Below are 27,500 nucleotides of genomic sequence, written 5' to 3'. Positions count from 1 at the left end.
CGGTCTCGGCCTCAGGCCCGCCTCATCCTTGAGGGTATTTCTTTTCCTTGGTTTTGGGTATGTGTTGTCGGCGCCGTCTGTGAGGTAGAATTGTATAAGTGTTGCCGTGTGCTCGGTAGTCGGTATTAGCTCTGCATTGTGTTTTCGCTTTTACATTTGCTTTTTGTGTAAATTGAATTGTGTTTTTCTTTTCTGTGTGCTTTTGGTGGAATTGAATATGTGTGCTTCCCGTGTGCCGCGAATAAATGTGCTTTATTATTGAACTGTTCTCCCGCTTCGCTTCGTCATTTCTCCCATTGAATCCTCATCTTGCTTCACGTAAAGGGTTGGTAGTGGGCTGAATACGCCCGATAATTAATCGAACCGTCGAGGTCGACGATAACACCGCTCGGTTATTCTGATAGTACGGAACGGGTCGCTTAAGTGGCCCGTGTCCGAAGTCGACCTGCGGCGAGGTGCGATCGCCCGGTCTACCCTCCGCGTGGGTACTTAGGTAGGTCGGGTCGGCGAGCAACCCTATCCCACGCGGGGGCTGATTGGCTCGATCGCGGTGAGACCGAAAGGTCCACCCGTGACTGGTTCCCGGCGTTAGTCCGAGAGGGTCACGACTGGATTGTCCGTCCGGTGGGCGACGTGCCGCGATTCGAGTTACGTGGCCGTCAGCACGCCGGCGGGCGCGAACCTGCAACACTAGTGTCAGAAGTGGGATACAAATTCATCGCCCTCCTCGCGGCACTGGTATCGGAGAACAGGAAAACGGGCTCTCCTGTCTCCGGCTAAATTCACGGGAATCGGTCCAGGGGTGAGAGAAGCGACCCCCGATTCCCTCCAAATTACGAGCGAGCGAAATTAACCCTTTAAGAGAAGCAAGATGGCGTCTCAAGGCGAGCGGGAGCCGGGGGTATTAGAAATGGATGTAGAATGTGTAGAATCCATGGTCCAGGATGGAATCCCCGAGCAGGAAATGTTGATTGTGCAGGAACACGGACTCGCCCAACTGAACCCAGGGCCCGAGGTGGGTGCGGCAGCGGCCGCGGTGTATGACACCTCCCCCCCCCCTCTCCACCAAGACCCTTCCCCAACCCCTGCCGAAACGGCTCACTCAAGCGCACCCGACATGGCCCAGCTATGCGCCATGCTGGCGGCAATGACAAATGAAATGAAAAACGAAATGAAAGGCATGAACAAACAAATGATCGAAAAAATGGATGCGAATATGAAAAACGAAATGAAAGACATGAACAAACAAATAAACGAAAAGATGGATACAAATACAAATGAAATGAAAAACGAAATGAACAAGCAAATAAACGGAATGGAAGCAAACATGAAGGAAGAAATGAAAAAGTTCCGGGGTGAGACGCAGAACATGGGCCGATGCCTGCAGGCGGGCATGAAGGCCGTGACAAAGGAAATAATAGTTGAGACAAGGGAGGTAAAGGGTGAAGAGTTGGCAGAGACACGGGAGATAGAAAAAATAGAGGAAAGACTACACGAGGAAGACGGGGTAAGTGACGCACACACACACACAGAGGTAGTGGAGGATAATGGGGGTGAGCTGGCGGACTGGGTGGAGACCCAGTGCGAGCACCTGGATGGCCTCCTCCAGGAACGAGGGGAGGGAGTATGCCCCCTTGAGGCGAGTCACGACCAGGTGAGTTCGGTCGTGCTTTGCGAGGTTGAGAGGACGGGTGCTGTGGACGGGTGCACGGAGAGCTTGGGGGGTATAGAGGCCCCGGAGACCCTTGTGGGGACACAAATCCCCAGTGTGGTTGTCCCTGTGTGTGTGGTGCATGGTGTGAGTGCGTCCCCGTGTGTGGAAGCGACCCCGTGTGTGAGTGGTGTGGTGGCAATGGTGCCAGAGTGCGTGCTTCCCAGCACGCCGAGTGTGGATGAGGAACCGCGGTTGAGTGCCCCCGCGTGTATGAGTGAGGCACCGCGGGTGAGTGCCCCCGCGTGTGTGAGTGAGGGACGGTGTGTGGATGAGGCACCGCGGGTGAGTGCCCCCGCGTGTGTGAGTGAGGGACGGTGTGTGGATGAGGCACCGCGGGTGAGTGCCCCCGCGTGTGTGCGTGGAGCCACGTGTGCGAGTGAGGCACGCGTGAGTGAACGGCCGTATGCAAGGGAGACCGTGTGTGTGAGAGAGCGGTATGTGAGGGAGATGTCGGTTGGCATGCGGGAGCACGCAGCCGCATCTCCCGGTGTGAATGTGATGGAGTGGACTGTGTGTGTCGTAACACGCAGGTGTGCGTGGGTTGAATGGAGACGGAGACGGCGACAGAGGAGAGAAAGCCGAGTAGCGGCTGTGGTTGTTTCGGGGACCGTGCCGGGTTCACCCAGCAGTGAGCACGAGGTTCGTGCTGTGCAACGCACGAGACCACCACGTGCTCGCTTGCGAGAGTGAAGTCCCGGTCCGGAAACGCACGCGGTGGATTTGCCGATCCCGCGGACGGACAAAGTTTAGGCAGGGAAACGGATTTGGATCGGACGGGTTCTCCACGCGATCGTGTGTGTTAAGCTCCAACGGGCAGAGCACATGTGTTCGCGTGGGGAACCCCTCGAGACGTGGGGCTTGTTTTTTTTTATGCGCACGGTGACGTCATGGCTGCACGTGGGGTTGGAATCCGGCAGGAGGGGTATCTCTGCCGGATGGTCCCGTCCAAGGAGGGACGAGGAACACGTGCAGCTGCATGACGTCACGGGCAGGTGCAAAGTGCGCGAGCTCTGAGTTGCCGCGCAGGTGCTGCGCATGAAAAAAAAAAAAGCAAGCCTCACTTTCGGGTGTACAGGATTCCTGGGCAAGGGGTGGAAGACCCCCTTGGCCTGGGCACAGGATGGAAACTAGTTAGGGGGAAGGGTTAGCTTAGTTAGACCGACTTCATGGGGCAGGGGTAACTCCTCATGGAGTCCGTGGAATGGATTAGTTAGAGGGATTGTAGCCAGATTTAGGTTGGGAAATTGATTAATGGGATTATTTGGAGACAGTGACAGACTTGAGGATGTGTAGAGGGGACGTAGCTTAGCTACGTAGGTTAAAAGGAACGTGCTATAGTTTAAGGGACGACGTGGGAGCACGAGTTAGTTAGGGGATGTAGTTAGAAGGATGGCAGAGTTCAGTGGTGTGTGTGTTGAAGAGTTGGTGAATTGTGAGGCATGTGCTTGGTGAGTGAGTGAGGCCAGCGGGTCTGTGTGTGTGGAGTGAATGGGGAATGCATGGTGCGATGAGTGATTGGGGGGAGGAGTGACTCCCACCCAAGGGACCCCGGGGTCAGTGTAGAGTGAGTTAGCTGGGTTAGTCAAATTGAAAAAATGGAGGTCGTTTTGTTGTTGGTGGGAGTGTAGGCTCGAAACCCATTTGGAGGGGTGCAGAAGCCCTGTTGACGGGCTTGGGAGCGTGGCTGCGAAAGGTGAGTATCGCTGAGTGGGTACCCCGGGCACCAGGCTAGTCGGCCGCGGTAGGCCATGGGCCCATGGGGGGCCGGGATAGAGTAGTGGGCACGGGTGCGCCTGCTTGGTGCGGGGGCCCGGGGCGCCATTAGCCGCGTGGGCAGTGTTGTGGGCACGGGTGACCCTCGGAAAGGGGCCCGGGAGGCCGGCCTGCCACGTGTGCGTTTCAGGGGAGGTGCCATGGGGGGCACTCCCCGGTGTTAGGGAGCTGGTAGGCTCGGAGGCAGTGTAGTGCCCGGGGGTGCCATAGCGGGAGAATCGGCAGAGGGTCGTGCCTGCCAAAGGGAGCCACGTGTCCCAGCCAGGAGACCGTGTGAGGGCACGGAGAGAAAATTGGGAGGCGAGGCCCGAAATTGTAAGGACACCAACACAGGCGACGGGAATCTGGGTTGTTAGAACCAATAGTTTAAGCGAGAGGCGCTTGTTGAAATCCCCGGGGTAGTTTAACAGTTAAATGGTTAGGGTAGATTAGGAGATGTACCCCTCCGCACCATCCATCCCCTCGCTCTCGTTGTGGGCCGCTGGACCCACTTTGGGTTAGATCGCTGAACTCTGGGGAGGCCATTCTGAGGCTTCGTTGGGCCTCGACACAGGACGTTAGCTCTCCCTTATTCCCCTCCGGGAAGGGAACGTAGGGGTTGGGAGTAGGCTAGGTGACAGGATAGGTTAGCCGAACAAGGACGATAAAGGGGGTTAGGGGACGATTTATAGTGAGGGAGTAAAAATAAAAACAACAAAAAAATAAGTTGGGGCTAAATTGGGGTTTGACAAATTAAGGGAGTGGGTATGTACAATGACAGGCAAAGGCGATAGGTTGGGAGGGAGACAGTAGGGTAGGTCCGAGCCAGCCTTGCGAGTGGCCAGCACCACCGCACTCCCTCCACCAACCTCCACTGAACGGCAAAAGCTGGCCAACTTCATCGGCTGGCCGTGTTTTGCTTCAAGGCCTGTGCCGGCCACTTCAGCCGGCTGGCTGTTTTTCTTCAAGGCCTGTGCCGGCCAACTTCATCGGCAGCTGTTGTTTTGCTGCAAGGTCTGTGCCGGCTGGATCGTCTGCAGCTGCTGTGCTGCAAGGCCTGTGCCATCGGCTGGCCGTGTTTTGCGTCAAGGCCTGTGCCGGCCAGTTCATCTGCCGGCTGTGTTTGCCTGCAGCGGCCTTCTTCTGCGGGCTGTGTTTGCCTGCTCACCTTTGCCATGCCATGCCCACTGCCCCTGTTCACCAGCCCCGTTCAATTTTTGCTTTGCCCCCCCCTGTTCATTTCCATGTGCGCCAGGATCAAGGCAACAGTTTGCAAGCTGCAAGAACTGCCCTGTTGGCAGCTACAACACGGGCCTGCAGTGGCGGCCCGTGCACCGTGTTTTTGTCCATCCATCCATCCGTTGTGCTCATTGCGTGTGCCACTTGAGCTGGCACGGAGACTGCGTTGTGCAGCCCATGCACCGTTGTGGTTCACTGCGTTCAGTTCAAAAGGGAAGGCCTTGGACTGCGTGTGAGCAGCCAGCCACGTTCCCTGTCACCTGCATTGTTTTGAGCCAGAGACTGCATGCGGGCAGCCTGGCTCTCTGCTAACTGCTTTTCTTTTGCAGAGTTCAATGATCCTGGGCCATGGTTTAGTGTAAAATTTGTAAGTTAAGGTTAAGATGTACTGTAAATATGAGTGCGCCCCCGGCATGTATGTCTTAGCGCCGGCAATTTTATTTAAGTCGTCCGTGTGAGTGAGTTTGTTTAGGTAGTTACGCAGCCCTCAGGTTATTTATTTTGGGGACACGAATACCATGAATGTCGCACTCAGGGATCCGTAGGTAAAATGTACTAGGGGAAAACTACACATGATGGCACACGAAAATTTGACGACTCGGGACGAGTCTGTAAAAAGGGGAGGGGGTAGTGTTGTGGTTACCAAATTCGCAAACCACCATTCAGGTCCCTTAGGTGAGGTATCTCGGTAAGTGCATGTGTAGTTAGGCCCAAACCCGTTGTCTAGTGGGAATAAATGTTATTCATGCGTGCTGCGACTCTTCAGGATAGCCGTTTTTCTTTTACTATCTTTATTTTGGACCAACCGCCATGATTACCACCACAACCACAACATCAACCACCAACCACAACCACCGCTTCACCACAACCGCCACGACATTCACGTCACACCTCGCAACCGTAGCATCGCCACCGTTCTTGCCCCGCTGTGGGTATCGGTGTTGGACTCGTGCAGGGCGCGCGTCGAACAGCGTGTACAAAATCACGGATTTTGTGCTTCAAAAACGGATCAAAAACGACACACGCCCACTTTTTGCCGTCCAATCGGTGAGCGAGGGGCGATTTGGCCCCGCCTCCAGGACGATCGATATATGCAAATTTGTGGATCAAAAAGCCTTCACGCCCACTTTTTCTCGGGCCAATGGGGAGCGAGGTGAAAGGTCAAAGGGAGGGGATCAAAGGCGAAGCTACGGGGGGATAAAAGGACCGTGTTCGTCAGTCAGGAGAAGGGGAGAGTCCAAAGAAGAGTCCAAAGAAGAGTCCAGAGTCGGAGAGTCCCGAGGCGGAGAGGCGGAGAGTAGGAGAGTCGGAAGCAGAGGGTCAAGACTTCGCGGGCGGTGGAGCTGCTCGTCGTGTGCGGAACGGAGGGGACGGAGCTGTGGAAAGGCGGCGACACCAGACGAGGGGGTGCTCGCGTCGTGCAGGAAGCTGCACCCGAGGGAGGCCGACAGCGCGACCTGGCCGAGGTGGAGACGCTCGTCGCACATAATAAAGATCCTCTATACCCCGAGCATCAGCAACCCCCTCCTGTTTCCCCCCGCGCTGAGATAGTGCGACCAAGGGGGCCCCTTTCCCACCCCCTGCCAGACACTGTCCGCGAGGTCCGCGGAGTTGGGGCGCCATCGCCGCTCCGCGTCTCATCACCAGACGGGTAGGCGCGACCCGGTCTCGGCCTCAGGCCCGCCTCATCCTTGAGGGTATTTCTTTTCCTTGGTTTTGGGTATGTGTTGTCGGCGCCGTCTGTGAGGTAGAATTGTATAAGTGTTGCCGTGTGCTCGGTAGTCGGTATTAGCTCTGCATTGTGTTTTCGCTTTTACATTTGCTTTTTGTGTAAATTGAATTGTGTTTTTCTTTTCTGTGTGCTTTTGGTGGAATTGAATATGTGTGCTTCCCGTGTGCCGCGAATAAATGTGCTTTATTATTGAACTGTTCTCCCGCTTCGCTTCGTCATTTCTCCCATTGAATCCTCATCTTGCTTCACGTAAAGGGTTGGTAGTGGGCTGAATACGCCCGATAATTAATCGAACCGTCGAGGTCGACGATAACACCGCTCGGTTATTCTGATAGTACGGAACGGGTCGCTTAAGTGGCCCGTGTCCGAAGTCGACCTGCGGCGAGGTGCGATCGCCCGGTCTACCCTCCGCGTGGGTACTTAGGTAGGTCGAATTCGGCGAGCAACCCTATCCCACGCGGGGGCTGATTGGCTCGATCGCGGTGAGACCGAAAGGTCCACCCGTGACTGGTTCCCGGCGTTAGTCCGAGAGGGTCACGACTGGATTGTCCGTCCGGTGGGCGACGTGCCGCGATTCGAGTTACGTGGCCGTCAGCACGCCGGCGGGCGCGAACCTGCAACAATATATATATATATATATATACATATATATATACATATATATATATATATATATATATATATATATATATATACAAATATACACATATATATACACATATATATATATGTATACATATATATATATATATATATATATATGTGTATATATATATATATATGTGTATATATATATATGTATATATATATATATATATATACACATATATATATATACACATATATATATATATACACATATATATATATATATATATATACACATATATATATATACACACATATATATATACACACATATATATATATACACACATATATATATATACACACATATATATATATACACACATATATATATATACACACATATATATATATACACACATATATATATATATATATATATATATATATATATATATATATATATATATATATATATATATATATATATATACACACTTTTATTTTTTTTCTACCTGTCAAAAGTTTTAGAACACCGCCATTTTTCCAGTTTTTACTGAAATTTAAGAAGTTTAATGTTTCAATGAACTCTGAAATTAAAGCATAGAACAAATAAACAATTGCAGATAAAAAAGAAATCATGGAGTCATTTTTTGAACAAACTTTAATTTAAATTTTTGACTCATCAAAGTAGCCAGCTTTTGCAAATATAACAGCCGAACATACTCGTGGTATTCTTTCTACAATGGAAATCAAATATTGTTCGGAATGTTCTTCCCACAAAAGTGTTGCACTTGAAGGTTGCTTTGCTTTTCACCCTTCTGTCCAGTTCATCCCAAACCAGCTCGATGGGGTTTAAGTCTGGAGACTGGAGACTATTCCATGATTTGAAGCCTGCTGTCTTGTTCTTTTCTTCTAAGGTAGTTCTGACATAGCCTGGAGGTATGTTTTGGGTAATTATCTTGCTGTAAGATGATCCCCTGACCAAATAGGCGTAGACCAGAAGATTTTGCATGGCGCTGCAAAATGCTGTGGTAGCCCTTTTGCTTCAGGGTGCCAGTCACTGTGCAAGTTACCGACTCTGGATCCAGCAAAAGAGCCCCAGATCATCACGCTTCCTCCTCCATGTTTGACAGTTGGTGTCACACACTGAGGAACCATCCTTTCGCCCACTCGACAGCATTCAAAAACCATGCGTGATGAACCGAAGATTTCATGTCTTGCTTTGTTATTTGTCTTTTTCTTGCCATTATGAAAGCAAAATATACTACTTCCTGCAGTGCAATATTGTCCAAATAATGCTTCAGAGGGTGTAGCAACACAGTCTGTTCTAACACTGCTTTTACACAGAGGATTTGTAACTAATCAACAAAAGTTGGGACATCTGAAGGAATTGTTTGCATCAACTTTCAAGGCTTAATTTACTTCCATTGCTGCAGAACAGCCGCAGTTGCCAACTCATTACTTGTTCCCTGAAAAGGGTTTTGGGCAAAGGCACATTAACATTATTAACAGGCACATTTTTAGCAACTCTGAAATTTACATTATTTTTCAGTTTTTGGTGACCTAAACTTTTTTTTTAACCTCTGGAAGTTTACTGCTTGGCTTTGTACCATTTCAGGTTATTCACTGGATTTGAACTGCTTAAATTTCAGTAAAAACTGAAAAATGGGGTTGTTCTAAAACTTTAGACTGGAAGATCACACACACACACACACACACACACACACACACACACACACACACACACACACACACACACACACACACACACACACACACACACACACACACACACACACACACACACACACACACACACACACACACACACACACACACACTTCATAGTATATATGGTATATAAATTTAACTACAGGGTGCCCCACAGAAAACCAGGAAATTTGGTGCAGTATATTTAAAACAAAACAAAAGCAAACTTAGATGTAGTGTAAAACAAAGATACACTATTTTCAAACAAAACAAAAGCAAACTTTGATGTCGTGTAAAACGGTTAGAAAAAAAACGGTTAGAAAATTAATATGTTAGTTTATTGATATGGTAAAATACGGCAAAATAAATCTCAAAATCTCAAATTTCTTGGTTTTCTGTGCGGCACGCTGTAGTATAAAAGCCCGTCAAAATGACGGGTTGGAATTACTTTATTCGAAATATTCAGAGATTGGAAGATACGTTTTGTGGCAAGAAACAGTGTTATTTTAAAACACTACATGTACAAAGGTCACCCTAATTTCTTTATCTTCTGGGACCCTTCTTTTCGAGAGTACAGCCTCATGAGCATGCCAAAGCCTGAAGCCTCGGCCTTGTGTCAGGTGTACTTATATCTTCTGTATTTATTAAACATCACACATATGTAAATGAACACTCGTTTTACTCTGCGCGCATTACACATAACATGTAGTGAATTTCACCTTCCTGTGCCCTTAAACGCTTCTGTACACTGCCATTGAGGCCCGGTTGCAAGCCACCATCTACATTTCCAAAAGAACAGATGTAATTACTCTTTTATGGAAAATGCTTTTTGAATTATTTATTTCTTTAATCTGAGATAAATAGACCGTAGTGAACACACAGTCATGTTAAAAGAGTGTCCTTTAAAATCCTTCTTAAATCGTCATTTTGAAGGGGGACAGACATCACACAAACAAATACACAAACACACTGTGTTTTATGTGGTAAGATAAACAGGAATAAATTCCTGCATGGGGCTGTTGTGAAAAAATTCTGACTCAACCCAGGACTCAAAATCAAGGACCTCACCACTTACATGGTGACAGCCCACTGAGCGATTGAGTCTTTTGGATATCTTCAGAAATTTCTCACACTAACACTGCAAGCTTTATTTTGGCCGATATCTTACGTGTGTGTGTGTGTGTGTGTGTGTGTGTGTGTGTGTGTGTGTGTGTGTGTGTGTGTGTGTGTGTGTGTGTGTGTGTGTGTGTGTGTGTGTGTGTGTGTCTCTCTCACACATTTGACATTGCACGTGCTACATGCTTGGGATCCTCAGTGGTGCATGGTTCCGTCTCAGCAATCGTTGATGACTTGCTAATATGTCATGAAAGCGGTCCGGTGGATGGGGGGGTGTAGTATTGGAATTATCATGTATTTACAACTTCTGAATGTTTTACAGCTGTGGAGCAACTTCGGTAGAGTTTGAAACAACAAAGGGCTTACCTTGTTAAGCTTTTTCTGGTTGTTTTATGCAGATTTCTTCAGCTAGAGTTAATTTATATAATCTCAGACACTTGTGGTAATTGATTAGGTGAGAGCTGATTGGTTATTCCCTCCGATTATGGGTGAGAGATGTGATTGGTTCTTCATAGCAAAGCCTTTATTGTTGACAAAACTTGGAGTTGGTTTGGCTTTTGTGAATTCTGTTCTGCATTATTTATTTTGACACTTTTACGAGTATATACATCAGTTTTTTAATCTTGAAACATAAATTGGTAAGTCAGAAATTCATATCCACTAGCCGAAACCCCGTCACAGACGGATTCCGTTCATTCAACCACCCTCACTAGCTCACCCACACTCGAGGGACTTGGACTGGACAGGGCGTGTTTGCCCCCACCTACTCATCCCCCACCCTTGCCCCATCCCCCCCCCCCGTCTTCAATTTGCTTACCCCAAAAATTTAATTACCACGGCCCTGCCCCCGCCTCTTCACTCCCCGCCCCCCGTCTCGATTCCCCACCCCCACTTGCCCCTGGGCCCTGCCCCCTATCCACCCCTCACACTCAACCCCGCCTAATTCACCCCAGCCCCCTGCCCACTCATCCCCCACCCCGTTTCCCCCGTCTCCTGCTTTCAATTTGCTTACCCCCGCCCAAAAATTTGCTTACCTTGCACCCCGCCTCTTCACTCCCTGAACCCGTCTCTTCACTCCTCGCCCCCGTCTCAACGAAAAGTGTTTATTGTGCTTCAGAGTTGAAAGTTGACAATTGCCACAATGTGCGATGCACTCTTACAGGTACGAAGTTTCTTTCAGTCCAGGTCACAGTACCGAGAAAAACGTGATGCGACCGCGAGGAGGAGCACAAAATTGGTCCTTCAGTATTTATATATAGAAGATACAATGTTTCTTGTAACTTTTTTTTGCGTGTCAAATTCACATTCTGAGGTAGTCAGCATGTGCAGAAGAGGGTTTTACATTGCAGACGCTATTTTTGAGGAGTGGAATTACACCTCTCAGCGGTAACGGTCTGTTGACGACAGACGTAGTGACGTCAGCGAATGACCGATGTAATAACGTCTTGACGCCTCTCAGCGGTGACGTCACACGTCGCCATGTAAACGAATGTAAAACGAAAAGTGTTTATTATGCTTCAGAGTTTAAGGTTGACTATTGCCACTATGTGCGATGCACTCATACAGGTACGAAGTTTCTTTCAGTCCAGGTCACAGTACCGAGAAAAACGTGACGCGATCGCTAGGAGGAGCACAAAATTGGTCCTTCATTATTAATATATAGATATTTCAATCAGTCACTTTTGTAAATGCCACCAATGAAGACATAGTCGAGGCTTATGGAAGATTTAGACTATGACAATCATTTAAATGAAATTATTATTAAATGAGAGAAAGCTTCATTCACATTCATCGAACAAGTTATGTAGACCACATAAAGGAGGAGGTGCCAATAGATCCCTTCCCTCCCATCTTCCTTATGCCCCGATCATCTTCCCACTCCTTCATGTCAACTCCTTCTATACCTTGGCTTCATTGCTTTATTGTGTTTGTGATGCTCATGTTGTTTTGATCTTTTTGAGTTATATTAATTTTACCTTATTCTGCTTCTCTCTTGTCATGGCATGTGTTGTTCATGAGATGAGGATATATGGTGAATTTGATTGACTAAGCATTTTCTCTCTTTATATTCAGGATATGGTAAAATTGAGCCAGGTTTTGAGCTCAGATTTGTCTTTTCATCTGCATGCGAGGCAATCGGTAAAATTCAGGAAGGAAAAACCTACCTTGCCATTGGCGTTACTTCAAAGAACATTGCTGACGTCAACAGGTAAGACAATCAATCAATTGATCAATCTCTTTTATCACCCTTTTCATTTTGAAGTAAAGTCTCAAAGCATTGATACAAATTTTTACTCTGATCTTGATTCATCAATCAAAGCAATACTCCCTTTCAGGATTAAACTTACTTACATCACAGCTATTTTATTTGAAATACCTCCAAGAAAAAAAATAAGGATCACAATTTTTTGAAGCATTTTCAACTAAATTTCCTTTGCTGTGACATTTACAAGGTTGGTTAGAGTTTGCTTTGCTGCATTTTCATTGCAGTAACTTCAGTTACGTAGATGGATCAGGTTTATTTCTTTGAATTAAAAAAGTCCTTTTCGTGGAGTTTTTAATTATCCATACTTTTGCTGATTGCAGAAAGACTTTGGGCAACATTATTTGGTTTAAAAGGGATTATATGTGCCTATTTATTTCCTAATCAACAATTTTTTCACATTTCACGCTGGCAGAATAGGGCATTTTTCCTCTGGGAGAACAAAGATTACTGACGAATACATCATCATGCAGAGATTTAGTAAACATTTTTGCTGTCTATGAAGACATGTTGAAAAGAGAAAATTTAAAGCTCGATAAAAAAAGCTCAAAAATGAAAATAAAAAGAAGGAAAAAGCAACACATTAACAGGCAGAAAATGTAAATACCACTTAGTTTGGTGTAAAAAAAATGCCATTTGGCAGTCGGTGTCAAGTGAGCAGGCAGCACATGGAAAACAATATTTATTCAAGCTGATAAGCGATCCAGTACAGGTAACATGTCGCCTCAGCAAATTGGGTCAAACAGAAAACAAGTTTAGATTGGTAAATTGTCAATAGATCGATTACAGCAATTACCACACCATCTATCAGCAACAAACATTGCCTGCTGCACGAACTCACTGCCTCCACATTGCTCTAGCCCATGTAGAGAGAAACCATTTGTTGTTGGGAATAAAAAAATTAAAAAGTGATTTCTCTAACCTAAGCATCATCATGACATCACTATTACAATAAACTCATCCCAAAGGGTCACACTGTGCTCATTACAATGGTGAAATTAGGTTAAGGCTTAAGGCTGGAGAACAGACTTTATATATTGTTGCGGTCTTCGCGCCCGCCGGCGTGCGACGGCCACGTAACTCGAATCGCGGCACGTCGCCCACCGGACGGACAATCCAGTCGTGACCCTCTCGGACTAACGCCGGGAACCAGTCACGGGTGGACCTTTCGGTCTCACCGCGATCGAGCCAATCAGCCCCCGCGTGGGATAGGGTTGCTCGCCAAATTCGAACTACCTAAGTACCCACGCGGAGGGTAGACCGGGCGATCGCACCTCGCCGCAGGTCGACTTCGGACACGGGCCATAGCGACCCGTTCCGTACTATCAGAATAACCGGCGGTGTTATCGTCGACCTCGACGGTTCGATTAATTATCGGGCGTATTCAGCCCACTACCAACCCTTTACGTGAAGCAAGATGGGGATTCAAAGAAAGAAATGACGAAGCGAAGCGGGAAACAGTTCAACAATAAAGCACATTTATTCGCGACGAACGGAAAGCACACAAATACAATTCCACCAAATGCACACAAAAAAAGAAAACACACTTCCATTTACACAAAAAGCAAACATAAAAGTGAAAACACAGTGCAGAGCTAATACCGACTACCGAGCACACGGCAACACTTATACAATTCTACTTCACAGACGGCGCCGACAACACATACCCAAAACCAAGGAAAAGAAATACTCCAAGAATGAGGTAGGCCTGGGGCCGAGACCGGGTCGGGCCTACCCGTCTGGTGATGAGACGCGGAGCGGCGATGGCCCCGCAACCCGCGGGCCTCGTGGACAGTGCCTGGCAGGGGGTGGGAACGGGCCCCCTTGGTCGCACTATCTCAGCGGGGGGGGAAACAGGAGGGGGTTGCTGATGCTCGGGGTATAGAGGATCTTTATTATGTGCGACGAGCGTCTCCACCTCGGCCAGGTCGCGCTGTCGGCCTCCCTCGGGTGCAGCTTCCTGCACGACGCGAGCACCCCCTCGTCTGGTGTCGCCGCCTTTCCACAGCTCCGTCCCCTCCGTTCCGACTCCAACGCACACGACGAGCAGCTCCACCGCCCGCGAAGTCTTGACCCTCTGCTTCCGACTCTCCTCTTCTTGACTCTCCGACCCTCCTCTCTGAACTCTTCTTTGGACTCTCTTGCGACTCCCCGTTCTCGTTCTGCTGACTCCCCTCGTCCTGCTGACTCCGACCTCGTTCTGCTGACTCTCCCTCGTTCTCTCTTGCGACTCCCCCTCGTTCGACTCTTTCTCACCCTCTGACTGACGAACACCGTCCTTTTATCCCCCCGTAACTTCGCCTTTGACCCCCTCCCTTTGACCTTTCACCCCGCTCCCCATTGGCCCGAGAAAAAGTGGGCGTGAAGGCTTTTTGATCCACAAATTTGCATATATCGATCGCCCTGGGGGCGGGGCCAATTCGCCCCTCGCTCACCGATTGGACGGCAAAAAGTGGGCGTGTGTCGTTTTGGATCCGTTTTTGAAGCAGAAAATCCGTGATTTTGTACACGCTGTTCGACGCGCGTTCTGCATGAGTCCAACACCGGTACCCACGGCGGGGCAAGAACGGTGGCGATGCTACGGTTGTGAGGTGTGCGTGAAGGTCGTGGCGGTTGTGGTGAAGCGGTGGTTGTGGTCGGTGGTTGATGTTGTGGTTGTGATCATGGCGGTTGGTCCAAAATAAAGATAGTAAAGGAAAAACGGCTATCCTAAAGAGTCGCAGCACGTATAAATGACATGTATTCCCACTAGACAACGGGTTTGGGCCTAACTACACATGCACTTACCGAGATACCTCACCTAAGGGACCTGAATGGTGGTTTGCGAATCTGGTAACCACAACACTACCCCCTTCCCTTTTTACAGACTCGTCCCGAGTCGTCAAATTTTCGTGTGCCATCATGTGTAGTTTTCCCCTAGTACATTTTACCTACGGATCCCTGAGTGCGACATTCATGGTATTCGTGTCCCCAAAATAAATAACCTGAGGGCTGCGTAACTATCTAAACAAACTCACTCACACGGACGACTTAAATAAAATTGCCGGCGCCAAGACATACATGCCGGGGGCGCACTCATATTTACAGTACATCTTACCTTAACTTACAAATTTTACACTAAACCATGGCCCAGGATCATTGAACTCTGCAAAAGAAAGCAGTTAGCAGGGAGCCAGGCTGCCCGCATGCAGTCTCTGGCTCAAAACAATGCAGGTGACAGGGAACGTGGCTGGCTGCTCACACGCAGTCCAAGGCCTTCCCTTTTGAACTGAACTCAGTGAACCACAACGGTGCATGGGCTGCACAAACGCAGTCTCCGTGCCAGCTCAAGTGGCACACGCAATGAGCACAACGAATGGATGCATGAACACAAACACGGTGCACGGGCCGCCACTGCAGGCCCGTGTTGTAGCTGCCAACAGGGCAGTTCTTGCAGCTTGCAAACTGTTGCCTTGATCCTGGCGCACATGGAAACGAACAGGGGGGGGGGGCAAAGCAAAAATTGAACGGGGCTGGTGAACGTGGGCAGTGGGCATGGCATGGCAAAGGTGAGCAGGCAAACACAGCCCGCAGAAGAAGGTCGCTGCAGGCAAACACAGCCGGCAGATGAACTGGCCGGCACAGGCCTTGACGCAAAACACGGCCAGCCGATGGCACAGGCCTTGCAGCACAGCAGCTGCAGACGATCCAGCCGGCACAGACCTTGCAGCAACACAACAGCTGCCGATGAAGTTGGCCAGCCTTTGCCGTTCAGTGGAGGTTGATGGAGGGAGTGCGGTTGTGCTGGCCACTTGGAAGGCGGGCTCGGACCTACCTCCCTGTCTCCCTCCCAACCTATCGCCTTTGCCTGTCACTGTACATACCCACTCCCTTAATTTGTGAAAAACCAATTTAGCCCCCACTTATTTTTTTATTGTTTTTATTTTTACTTCCCCACTATAAATCGTCCCCTAACCCCCTTTATCGTCCTTGTTCGGCTAACCTATTCTGTCACCTAGCCTACTCCCAACCCCTACGATCCCTTCCCGGAGGGGAATAAGGGAGAGCTAACGTCCAGTGTCGAGGCCCAACTCAAGCCTCAGAATGGCCTCCCCAGAGTTCGGCGATCTTAACACCAAGTGGGTCCAGCGGCCCACAACGACAGCGAGGGGATGGATGGTGCGGAGGGGTACATCTCCTAATCTACCCTAACCATTTAACTGCTAAACTACCCCGGGGCTTTCAACAAGCGCCTCTCGCTTAAACTATTGGTTCTAACAACCCAGATTCCCGTCGCCTGTGTTGGTGTCCTCACAATTTCGGGCCTCGCCCCCCAATTTTCGCTCCGTGCCCTCACACGGTCTCCTGGCTGGGACACGTGGCTCCCTTTGGCAGGCACGACCCTCTGCCGAATCTCCCGCTATGGCACCCCCCGGGCACTACACTGCCTCCGAGCCTACCAGCTCCCTAACACCGGGGAGTTCCCCCATGGCACCTCCCCTGAAACGCACACGTGGCAGGCCGGCCTCCCGGGTCCCTTTCCGAGGGTCACCCGTGCCCACTACACTGCCCACGCGGCTAATGGCGCCCCGGGCCCCGCACCAAGCAGGCGCACCCGTGCCCACTACTCTATCCCGGCCCCCCCATGGGCCCATGCAGCCTACCGCGGCCGACTAGCCTGGTGCCCGGGGTACCCACTCCAGCGATACTCACCTTTCGCAGCCACGCTCCCAAGCCCGTCAACAGGGCTCCTGCACCCCTCCAAATGGGTCTCGAGCCTACTTTCCCACCAACAGCAAAACGACCTCCATTTTTCAATTTGACTAACCCAGCTAACTCACTCTACACTGACCCCGGGGTCCCTTGGGCGGGAGTCACTCCTCCCCCCCATCACTCATCGCACCATGCATTCCCCATTCACTCCACACACACAGACCCGCTGGCCTCACTCACTCACCAAGTACTCACCTCACAACTCACCAACTCTTCAACACACACACCGCTGAACTCTGCCATCCTCCTATCTACATCCCCTAACTAACTCGTGCTCCCACGTCGTCCCTTAAACTAGTAGCACGTTCCATTTAACACTACGTAGCTAAGCTACGTCCCCTCTACACATTCACTGTCTGTCACTGTCTCCGAATCATTTTATTCCCCAACCTAAATCTGGCTACAATCCCTCTAACTAATCCATTCCACGGACTCCATGAGGACTTACCCCTGCCCCATGGAGTCGGTCTAGCTAAGCTAACCCTTCCCCCTAACTAGTTTTCATCCTGTGCCCAGGTAAGGGGGTCTTTCACCCCTTGCCCAGGAATCCTGTACACCCGAAAGTGAGGCTTGCTTTTCCTTTTCATGCACAGCACCTGCGCGGCAACTCAGACCTCGCGCACTTTGCACCTGCCCGTGACGTCATGCAGCTGCCGTGTTCTCGTCCCTCCTTGGACGGGACCATCCGGCAGAGATACCCCTCCTGCCGGATTCCAACCCCACGTGCAGCCATGACGTCACCGTGCGCATAAAAAAAACAAGCCCCACGTCTCGAGGGGTTCCCCACGCGAACACATGTGCTTTGCCCGTTGGAGCTGAACACACACGATCGCGTGGAGAACCCGTCCGGTCCAAATCCATTATCCGGCCTAAACTTTGTCCGTCCGCGGGATCGGCAAATCCACCGCGTGCGTTTCCGGACCGGGACTTCACTCTCGCAAGCGAGCACGTGGCGGTCTCGTGCGTTGCACAGCACGAACCGCGTGCTCACTGCTGGGTGAACCCGGCACGGTCCTCGAAACAACTACAGCCGCTACTCGGCTTTCTTTCTTCTGTCGCCTTCGTCGTCGCCATTCGACCCACGCACACCTGCGTGTTACGACGCACACAGTCCACACCATTAAACTCACACCGGGAGACGCGGCTGCGTGCTCCCGCATGCCAACCGACATCTCCCTTACATACCGCTCTCTCACACACACGGTCTCCCTTGCATACGGCCGTTCACTCACGCGTGCCTCACTACTCACACGAACCATACTACTCACACGTGGTGCTCCATTCACTCGCGCGGGGGAACTCACCCGCGGTGCCTCACCCGCACTCCGTGCCTCACCCGCACTCCGTACCTCATCCACACACCGTGCCTCACTCATACACGCGGGGGCACTCACCCGCGGTACCTCACTCATACACACGGCGACACTCACACACGCGGTCTCTTCCACACAACGTCCCTCACTCATACACGCGGGGGCACTCAACCGCGGTGCCTCATCCATACACCGTGTGCTGGGAAGCACGTACACCGGCACAATCGCCACCACACCACTCACACACGGGGTCGCTTCCACACACGGTGCCGCACTCACACCTTGCACCACACACACGGGGACAACCACACTGGGGATTTGTGTCCCCACAAGGGTCTCCGGGGCCTCTACACCCCCCAAGCTCTCCGTGCACCCGTCCACAGCACTCGTCCCCTCAACCTCGCAAAGCACGACCGAACTCACCTGGTCGTGACTCGCCTCAAGGGGGCATACTCCCTCCCCTCGTTCCTGGAGGAGGCCATCCAGGTGCTCACACCGGGTCCCCACACGCTCCGCGAGCTCAACCTCACTATCCTCCACTACCTCCGTGTGTGTGTGCGCGTCACTTACCCCGTCTTCATCGTGTAGTCTTCCCTCTATCGTTCCCATCTCCCGTGTCTCTGCCAACTCTTCACCCTTTACCTCCCTTGTCTCAACTATTATTTCTGTTGTCGTCACCTCGTGTCTCGTCTCACACGTTTTGGTCTCCCCATTTAATTTTTCCCTTTCGGTCATCGTCACGACCCTCGCCCAACACGTTCCACGAATTATTTTTTCACCCGCCTCCACCGCGGGCCTGTCAGCCGTTGCACCCCCACCCAGCTCGTTTGCTCCCACACGTGGAGTCGCCATTTTTATCTCCCCGGTCACGGCCTTCATGCCCGCCTGCAGGCTTCGGCCCATGTTCTGCGTCTCACCCCGTAGCTTTTTCATTTCCTCCTTCATGTTTGTTTCCATTCCGTTCATTTTTGTATCCATCTTTTCGTTTATTTGTTGTGTATTGCCTTTCATTTCGTTTTCATTTGCTGTGTATTCGCATCCATCGTCGTTTTCACTTCATTCATATTCGCATCCATCTTTTCGTTCATGCCTTTCATTTCCGCATTCATTTGTGCCAGCATGGTGAATAGCTGGGCCATGTCGGGTGCGCTTGAGTGAGCCATTTCGGCAGGGGTTGGGGAAGGGTCTTGGTGGAGAGGGGGGGGGAGGTGTCATACACCGTGGCCGCCGCCGCACCACCTCGGGCCCTGGGTTCAGTTGGCCGAGTCCCTGTTCCTGCCCAATCACCATTTCCTCCTCAGGGATTCCATCCTGGACCATGGATTCTACATTACTACACATATACATTTCTAATACCCCCGGCTCCCGCTCGCCTTGAGACGCCATCTTGCTTCTCGTGAAGGGTTAATTTGCTCGCTCGTAATTTGGAGGGAATCGGAGTCGCTTCTCTCACCCCTGGACCGATTCCCGTAAATTTGGTGGAGACAGGACAGCCCGTTTTCCTGTTCTCCGATACCAGTGTACCGCGAGGAGGCGATGAATTTGTATCGCACGACCTGACACCAGTGTTGCGGTCTTCGCGCCCGCCGGCGTGCGACGGCCACGTAACTCGAATCGCGGCACGTCGCCCACCGGACGGACAATCCAGTCGTGACCCTCTCGGACTGCGCCGGGGAACCAGTCACGGGTGGACCTTTCGATGTCTCACCGCGATCGAGCCAATCAGCCCCCGCGTGGGATAGGGTTGCTCGCCAAGAATTCGAACTACCTAAGTACCCACGCGGAGGGTAGACCGGGCGTCGCACCTCGCCGCAGGTGGACTTCGGACACGGGCCACTTAGCGACCCGTTCCGTACTATCAGAATAACCGAGCGGTGTTATCGTCGACCTCGACGGTTCGATTAATTATCGGGCGTATTCAGCCCACTACCAACCCTTTACGTGAAGCAAGATGGGGATTCAAGAAAGAAATGACGAAGCGAAGCGGGAAACAGTTCAACAATAAAGCACATTTATTCGCGACGAACGGAAAGCACACAAATACAATTCCACCAAATGCACACAAAAAAGAAAACACACTTCCATTTACACAAAAAGCAAACATAAAAGTGAAAACACAGTGCAGAGCTAATTCCGACTACCGAGCACACGGCAACACTTATACAATTCTACTTCTACAGACGGCGCCGACAACACATACCCAAAACCAAGGAAAGAAATACCCCAAGAATGAGGTAGGCCTGGGGCCGAGACCGGGTCGGGCCTACCCGTCTGGTGATGAGACGCGGGCGGCGATGGCCCGCAGCCCGCGGGCCTCGTGGACAGTGCCTGGCAGGGGGTGGGAACGGGGCCCCCTTGGTCGCACTATCTCAGCGCGGGGGGGAAACAGGAGGGGTTGCTGATGCTCGGGGTATAGAGGATCTTTATTATGTGCGACGAGCGTCTCCACCTCGGCCAGGTCGCGCTGTCGGCCTCCCTCGGGTGCAGCTTCCTGCACGCCGCGAGCACCCCCTCGTCTGGTGTCGCCGCCTTTCCACAGCTCCGTCCCCTCCCTTCCGCCTCCAACGCACACGACGGGCACCTCCACCGCCCGCGAAGTCTTCGAGCCCTCTGCTTCCGACTCTCTTCTTCTTGACTCTCCGACCCTCCTCTCTGAACTCTTCTTTGGACTCTCTTGCGACTCCCCGTTCTCGTTCTGCTGACTCCCCTCGTCCTGCTGACTCCGACCTCGTTCTGCTGACTCTCCCTCGTTCTCTCTTGCGACTCCCCCTCGTTCGACTCTTTCTCACCCTCTGACTGGCAGCGAACACCGTCCTTTATCCCCCCGTAACTTCGCCTTTGACCCCCTCCCTTTGACCTTTCACCCCGCTCCCCATTGGCCCGAGAAAAAGTGGGCGTGAAGGCTTTTGATCCACAAATTTGCATATATCGATCGCCCTGAGGCGAGACGATCGCCCCTCGCTCACCGATTGGACGGCAAAAGTGGGCGTGTGTCGTTTTGGATCCGTTTTTGAAGCAGAAAATCCGTGATTTTGTACACGCTGTTCGACGCGCGTTCTGCATGAGTCCAACACCGGTACCCACGGCGGGGCAAGAACGGTGGCGATGCTACGGTTGTGAGGTGTGCGTGAAGGTCGTGGCGGTTGTGGTGAAGCGGTGGTTGTGGTCGGTGGTTGATGTTGTGGTTGTGATCATGGCGGTTGGTCCAAAATAAAGATAGTAAAAGAAAAACGGCTATCCTAAAGAGTCGCAGCACGTATAAATGACATGTATTCCCACTAGACAACGGGTTTGGGCCTAACTACACATGCACTTACCGAGATACCTCACCTAAGGGACCTGAATGGTGGTTTGCGAATCTGGTAACCACAACAATATAATGATTATAATGCATTCTCTAACCACAGCAACACAGTGATGTCACTGTCATCTACACTAATAAGTGTGTGTGTGTGTGTGTGTGTGTGTGTGTGTGTGTGTGTGTGTGTGTGTGTGTGTGTGTGTGTGTGTGTGTGTGTGTGTGTGTGTGTGTCAATAACTCCAAAACCATAAAACCTAGTGGCCTGAAACTTTGCATGCATACAAAGGGAACTCCAAGGAAGTGCATGAGTGAAACTTGGATGTTTTGGTTAATTAAAACACTCCTTTTGAAGATAATTAATGGCCTTATTTAATTATAATGTTGTGGACCCAGGGTCTGGGGTGAGGAAGACCTTGAGGGGTGAGCTACCTCAGGTTCACACCAGACTCTCCGGAATTGCAGGCCGTTGCACATGAATAACTTTATGACGCAGTGGGTTGCTAATCGACCATGAATGCCAATAACTCGACCACTTGACTTGCAGTCCTCCATCTGATACCATTTACCTAAAGGTCATGTGATTTAATTACCGGGGGATACGCCCTCAGTAAGCACTTGCTCAAACCGGATCACCTTACCAGATCAGATGCAGCCGAGCATAACTGTCAAGAATATACCGGCTGGAAAACAGATAGTTGGGGGATAACGTCCCGGCGAGACTAGAGTGTGAACCATGCTGGACCAATGAAGGAAAAGACAAAAACGAGTTGGGAACATTTCTATACAAGCATTTATTTAGAATGGCGAAGAAAGGTATGTGGCACAGTGAATTGGGTTTATTCGTATGTACAGGGAAAGAAAGTAATTTGTGGGGTGTGGCAAAAGGCAAGCAATCTTTCAAAAGAAGACACAGAGCAGACTTATCCCGTGATAACTTCTGCAATCTTAACTTAAAATTAGGACAGGCGCCATCACATACACACGCACACAAACCCGAGGAAGATTAGATGTAGCCCAGAGAGAAAAAGAGCAGATGAGGATAAACGGCCTCCAAATACCTGGTGTGGTCGACAGACCAATGAAACCCATTACCCTTTGGGATAGGTAGGAGGGAGGAATACTGGTGGTGTGTAAGGTGTGGGGGTGGGAGGTGTTGTGTAGTACAATATAGGGGGTGCGGTGTTGTGCCAGAGGAAAATGGGATTGCGAGTCGGTAATGATGCTCTTTCGTGTGTCCAAACGAGAAGGAATAGAGAGGTGGAAAGAGAGTGGAGAGAATATGCGTGAGGCGAAAGATCCTTAACCAAGGCATGTAAAGGTCTGTTTGTGTAGCGTGTACCTCCGTGGGACGCTCTGCCTGAGCATTCCCACCTCGAGATGTGGCGTGTTATCTCCGGCTTAGTCACTTTGCCAGGGCTCATGGCAATATGCACTCTGCACTGGTCTGTCAAGCTGCACAGGGGTGGAAAATGTTAACAGTCCGGCTGTGTGAGTCTCGGCAGTCGCCCCGGACCAGGCCCGCAAGAAGAAGCACGTCCTTGCAATCGCACACCAACAGCGAGCGAAGAGCCAGCGAATGGGAGGTAGCGAAGATGTGGCAATGAAGTGAAGCCAATAAAGAGCAAAGAGGAGCAGAGAAGAGAATGAATGGCTCCATGCGCTCCGTTTTATAAGCCCTGGGCGAAGGGTGGGGTCATGACCCAAAAGCGATGAACTGTAACCCGAATCCCGCTCCTCTCTTGGGCCACAGCGTCCCGAGCCACGCCCTGCCAGGCTCTGGGGCTGGAAACTGTCTCAGTCGCCCTTCCGGTTTGACACAGTTCAAAGCTCCTGACTCAACATAGGGCATGCTCCTTCAGCCGGCACCTTGACCCCAAATGTGCTCCGAGTGCAGACTGAATGCCGAATAGCAATGGACCTTCCCTGCCACCCACGTGCCCCCCTCATGAGCGAAAATGCACTCCTGAGCCCCGTACCAAACTCCCGGATCGCCCTTCCCATGACCCCTCCTGTCTTGCCGTGGTCTGGTGAATGGACGAGGGTCGTATCAATTCTGCGTGCCTACCTGGGACATTCCCTGCGAGATGCGGTCAAGCTATTCACGTCTGTTGCTCCGCCCCGCATCGCATGGTCCCGAGGACAGTCAGTGGTGCAGTACTCCACTATATAGTGGGGAATTGTCGCGATGCAGTGGTACGAGGAGGTGCGGGAATACTTTTTCCCGTGTGCAGGAGGCATTTGTGGTCGAAATGGTTAGGTTTGGTGTGCGAGGTGTGAATCAAGGTAATATGCCGGTTGTAAATTGGCACGCATATTTGAATGAAATGATGGCGCGCGATGCACGTGCAGTGTAGTGTGTAGTGTTTAATGGAGGGAGTGTGGTGGTTCCAAGCCACGGGAGGCATCGCGGTGTGCTTATTATTCATTCGCATTTTGAATGGCGTGTGTGATTGCTTGTTTTGTACAATGGCGAAAAGGAAAGGGTTGGAGTAGAAATCATATTAGGAGATAGAGATAGGTAATAGACCGAACTATGAGACCCATGCAACACACTTCTTCCCGTTAACCCACGAGACACGAAGGGAGGTATAACTGCACAAAGACTAACAAAATAACTGCCTGGTGATCACTGTATTTTGGGTGCCATTGCCTTAGAGGCATGCGGTTTTGTAGAACCGCAACAATATTCTACATCAGGCGCATCCTCAGCCACATCGCTCTTTGAGGTCTGAGGCATCTCCTCGTTAACCTCGCTGGGGTCTGAAAATGCCATGCTTTTTGGCCTGCTCAACCATGCCTCGACTTGGAACAGGGCGCAACGATTTCTAAATGATAAAGGTTTTTTTTTCACTTTCCTCAATCATATTGAATGCCTGTTCATCTTCGCTACAAATCGCTGTATATTTCGTTTTTGTAAGTGCTCTCGTTTTCAAATTACGAGCTTGGAGCGATTTCATGGAAATTGATGCAATTTTCCACGATCTACTCTCACGGACGAATTCAAGTATATCATCAAAATATTATTTCGGCTATGAGGATCGGCTATCGTCCGGACCAAATAAGTTTCAAAATCTGGAGTGAAATGTGATCATTTAAAGAAATAACAAGTCTTATAACTCAGCTGACATACCGATTTACTTTAAGCAAACAAGGCTATGTTCTCTCCTTCTCCAGATATACACAAGAAAATGTGAAATTTCCAAAGCATTAAACTTATATTTTTCTTCTGTTTGGAGAATTATATTGAGTGAACAAAATATTTAGGAATGTACCAAAATTAACTAGCTTCATTGAGCTATACGATTTAATGCATTCACTGCTTGACATCATGCCCTGTCCCCGAAAGGAACTGCCTATCCATAGTGTCTGCCAGATATGTGTTTATATTTACGGAGGTTGAGTGAGGTACTCCACAGGGAAACAAAGCAAATCTAGTGAAAAACGGGCATTTAAAAATAAAGTAATACCGTTTGCACGAGCTGCGAACCGACATACCATGTGACGCGTGCACAGACGAGCAGACAATGTGGCTGATTATCTGAAATGTTTATTTCATGGGCGATGAAACTTTGCAATGGCTCCACGGTTGTTCTTTGTTGAAGAGCAACTCTTTTGTGGATAAACTATAAAGTCATTATTTGAACGAATTCATTTAATTTTGTGAATTGCTGCGTGCAAGGTGAAGGTCGGCTTAAAAGTGAAAGAGATCTAATATGGTATGCAGCCACAGCCTTGCCAGCCGTTCCTTATCAATCAATTGATTGTGTGCTGAACCCACTTGCCGAGCGCCTCAGTCAATAGCGGTACTGCGCTATGCTATTCTGAGCCAATTGTTCAATCACTGCAGTCACTTTTTCCATGCAGTGCCACATCATTCAGAGTGAGTGGACTGTGCCCCGTCATCCCGAGCGAGCGGTTCGTTCCCCGTAATCCCGAGCGGGCGTTTCGTGCCCCGTCATCCCGAGCGATGGTTCGTGCCCCGTCATCCCGAGCGAAGGTTCGTGCCCCGTCATCCCGAGCGGGCGTTTCGTGCCCCGTCATCCCGAGCGGGCGGTCCGTGCCCCGTCATCCCGAGCGGGCGGTCCGTGCCCCGTCATCCCGAGCGGGCGGTCCGTGCCCCTTCATCCCGAGCGGGCGGTCCGTGCCCCTTCATCCCGAGCGGGCGGTCCGTGCCCCGTCATCCCGAGCGGGCGGTCCGTGCCCCGTCATCCCGAGCGGGCGGTCCGTGCCCCGTCATCCCGAGCGGGCGGTCCGTGCCCCGTCATCCCGAGCGGGCGGTCCGTGCCCCGTCATCCCGAGCCGGCGGTCCGTGCCCCGTCATCCCGAGCCGGCGGTCCGTGCCCCGTCATCCCGAGCCGGCGGTCCGTGCCCCGTCATCCCGAGCCGGCGGTCCGTGCCCCGTCATCCCGAGCGGGCGGTCCGTGCCCCGTCATCCCGAGCGGGCGGTCCGTGCCCCGTCATCCCGAGCGGGCGGTCCGTGCCCCGTCATCCCGAGCGGGCGGTCCGTGCCCCGTCATCCCGAGCGGGCGGTCCGTGCCCCGTCATCCCGAGCGGGCGGTCCGTGCCCCGTCATCCCGAGCGGGCGGTCCGTGCCCCGTCATCCCGAGCGGGCGGTCCGTGCCCCGTCATCCCGAGCGGGCGGTCCGTGCCCCGTCATCCCGAGCGGGCGGTCCGTGCCCCGTCATCCCGAGCGGGCGGTCCGTGCCCCGTCATCCCGAGCGGGCGGTCCGTGCCCCGTCATCCCGAGCGGGCGGTTCGTGCCCAGTCATCCCGAGCGAGCGTTGGTGCCCCGTCATCCCGAGCGAAGGTTCGTGCCCCGTCATCCCGAGCGGACGGTTCGTGCCCCGTCATCCCGAGCGGACGGTCCGTGCCCCGTCATCCCGAGCGGGCGGTCCGTGCCCCGTCATCCCGAGCGGGCGGTCCGTGCCCCGTCATCCCGAGCGGGCGGTCCGTGCCCCGTCATCCCGAGCGGGCGGTCCGTGCCCCGTCATCCCGAGCGGGCGGTCCGTGCCCCGTCATCCCGAGCGGGCGGTCCGTGCCCCGTCATCCCGAGCGGGCGGTTCGTGCCCAGTCATCCCGAGCGAGCGTTGGTGCCCCGTCATCCCGAGCGAAGGTTCGTGCCCCGTCATCCCGAGCGGACGGTTCGTGCCCCGTCATCCCGAGCGGACGGTTCGTGCCCCGTCATCCCGAGCGGACGGTTCGTGCCCCGTCATCCCGAGCGGACGGTTCGTGCCCCGTCATCCCGAGCGGACGGTTCGTGCCCCGTCATCCCGAGCGGACGGTTCGTGCCCCGTCATCCCGAGCGGACGGTTCGTGCCCCGTCATCCCGAGCGGACGGTTCGTGCCCCGTCATCCCAAGCGGGCGATTCGTTCCCCGTCATCCCGATCTTGCTCTATCCCCTCCCAATGCAGTGCAGCACCCTCCTCCCATACCTCTCTCACTCTCACTCTCCCCTCCCCCCCCCACCCCCTGCCCCTCTCTCTGTGGACATCCGGATGGTGGTTATGTCTGATTGGTGTTTGTCTCCGAACATGCCCAGGCCGAGTTTGTCTCCAGACACGTCTGGATGGTATTTATCTCCGGACATGTTCAAATGGGAAATTGTCTTCGGACGTGTGTCCAGGTGGTGTATATGTCCAGCAGTTTGTCTTCGGATGTGTCTGAGCAGTGTTTATCTCCAGACAGTTTGGGTCTGGATGCGTCCAGGCAGTGTATGTCTCCGGACCCGTCTGGCAGTGTTTGTCTCCAGGAGTGTCTTGGCAGTAGTTATGTCCAAATGGGAGGTTGTCTCCGGGAGTGTCCTGGTGGTGTCTGTCTCCGGACACGTCCTGGTGGTGTTTCTGTCAGGACGGAAGTTTATCTCCAGATGTGTCCAAATGGGAGTATGGCTCCAGATGTATCTGAGCAGTGTTTGTCTCTGGACAGCATGGCTCCAGAAGCGTTTGGGCAGTGTTCGTCTCCAAACTTGTCCGGGCAGTATTTATGTCTGGATGGGAGTTTGTCTCTGGACGTGTGC

General features: G+C 51.6%; 1 protein-coding gene across 4 annotated transcripts in view; it reads left to right on the top strand.

Moving 5' to 3' along the window:
• LOC147030159 (complement C3-like) overlaps positions 1-27,500 on the top strand; it is a 741,443-nt gene that overhangs the window by 675,749 nt on the left and 38,194 nt on the right. For all 4 annotated transcript variants that reach the window (XM_085873916.1, XM_085873917.1, XM_085873918.1 and 1 more), the window contains one exon: positions 11,928-12,063. In XM_085873916.1, coding sequence (XP_085730042.1) covers positions 11,928-12,063 — 136 coding nt within the window. The remainder of the gene's footprint in view (positions 1-11,927; positions 12,064-27,500) is intronic.

The sequence above is a fragment of the Eptatretus burgeri genome, chromosome 3 (assembly GCF_056783735.1).
Source record: "Eptatretus burgeri isolate ZD-2024b chromosome 3, Ebu_testis_v1, whole genome shotgun sequence".
Lineage (NCBI taxonomy): Eukaryota > Metazoa > Chordata > Myxini > Myxiniformes > Myxinidae > Eptatretus > Eptatretus burgeri.
Note: the sequence above shows the minus strand (reverse complement) of the source record. Positions and strands in the feature narration are given on the sequence as shown.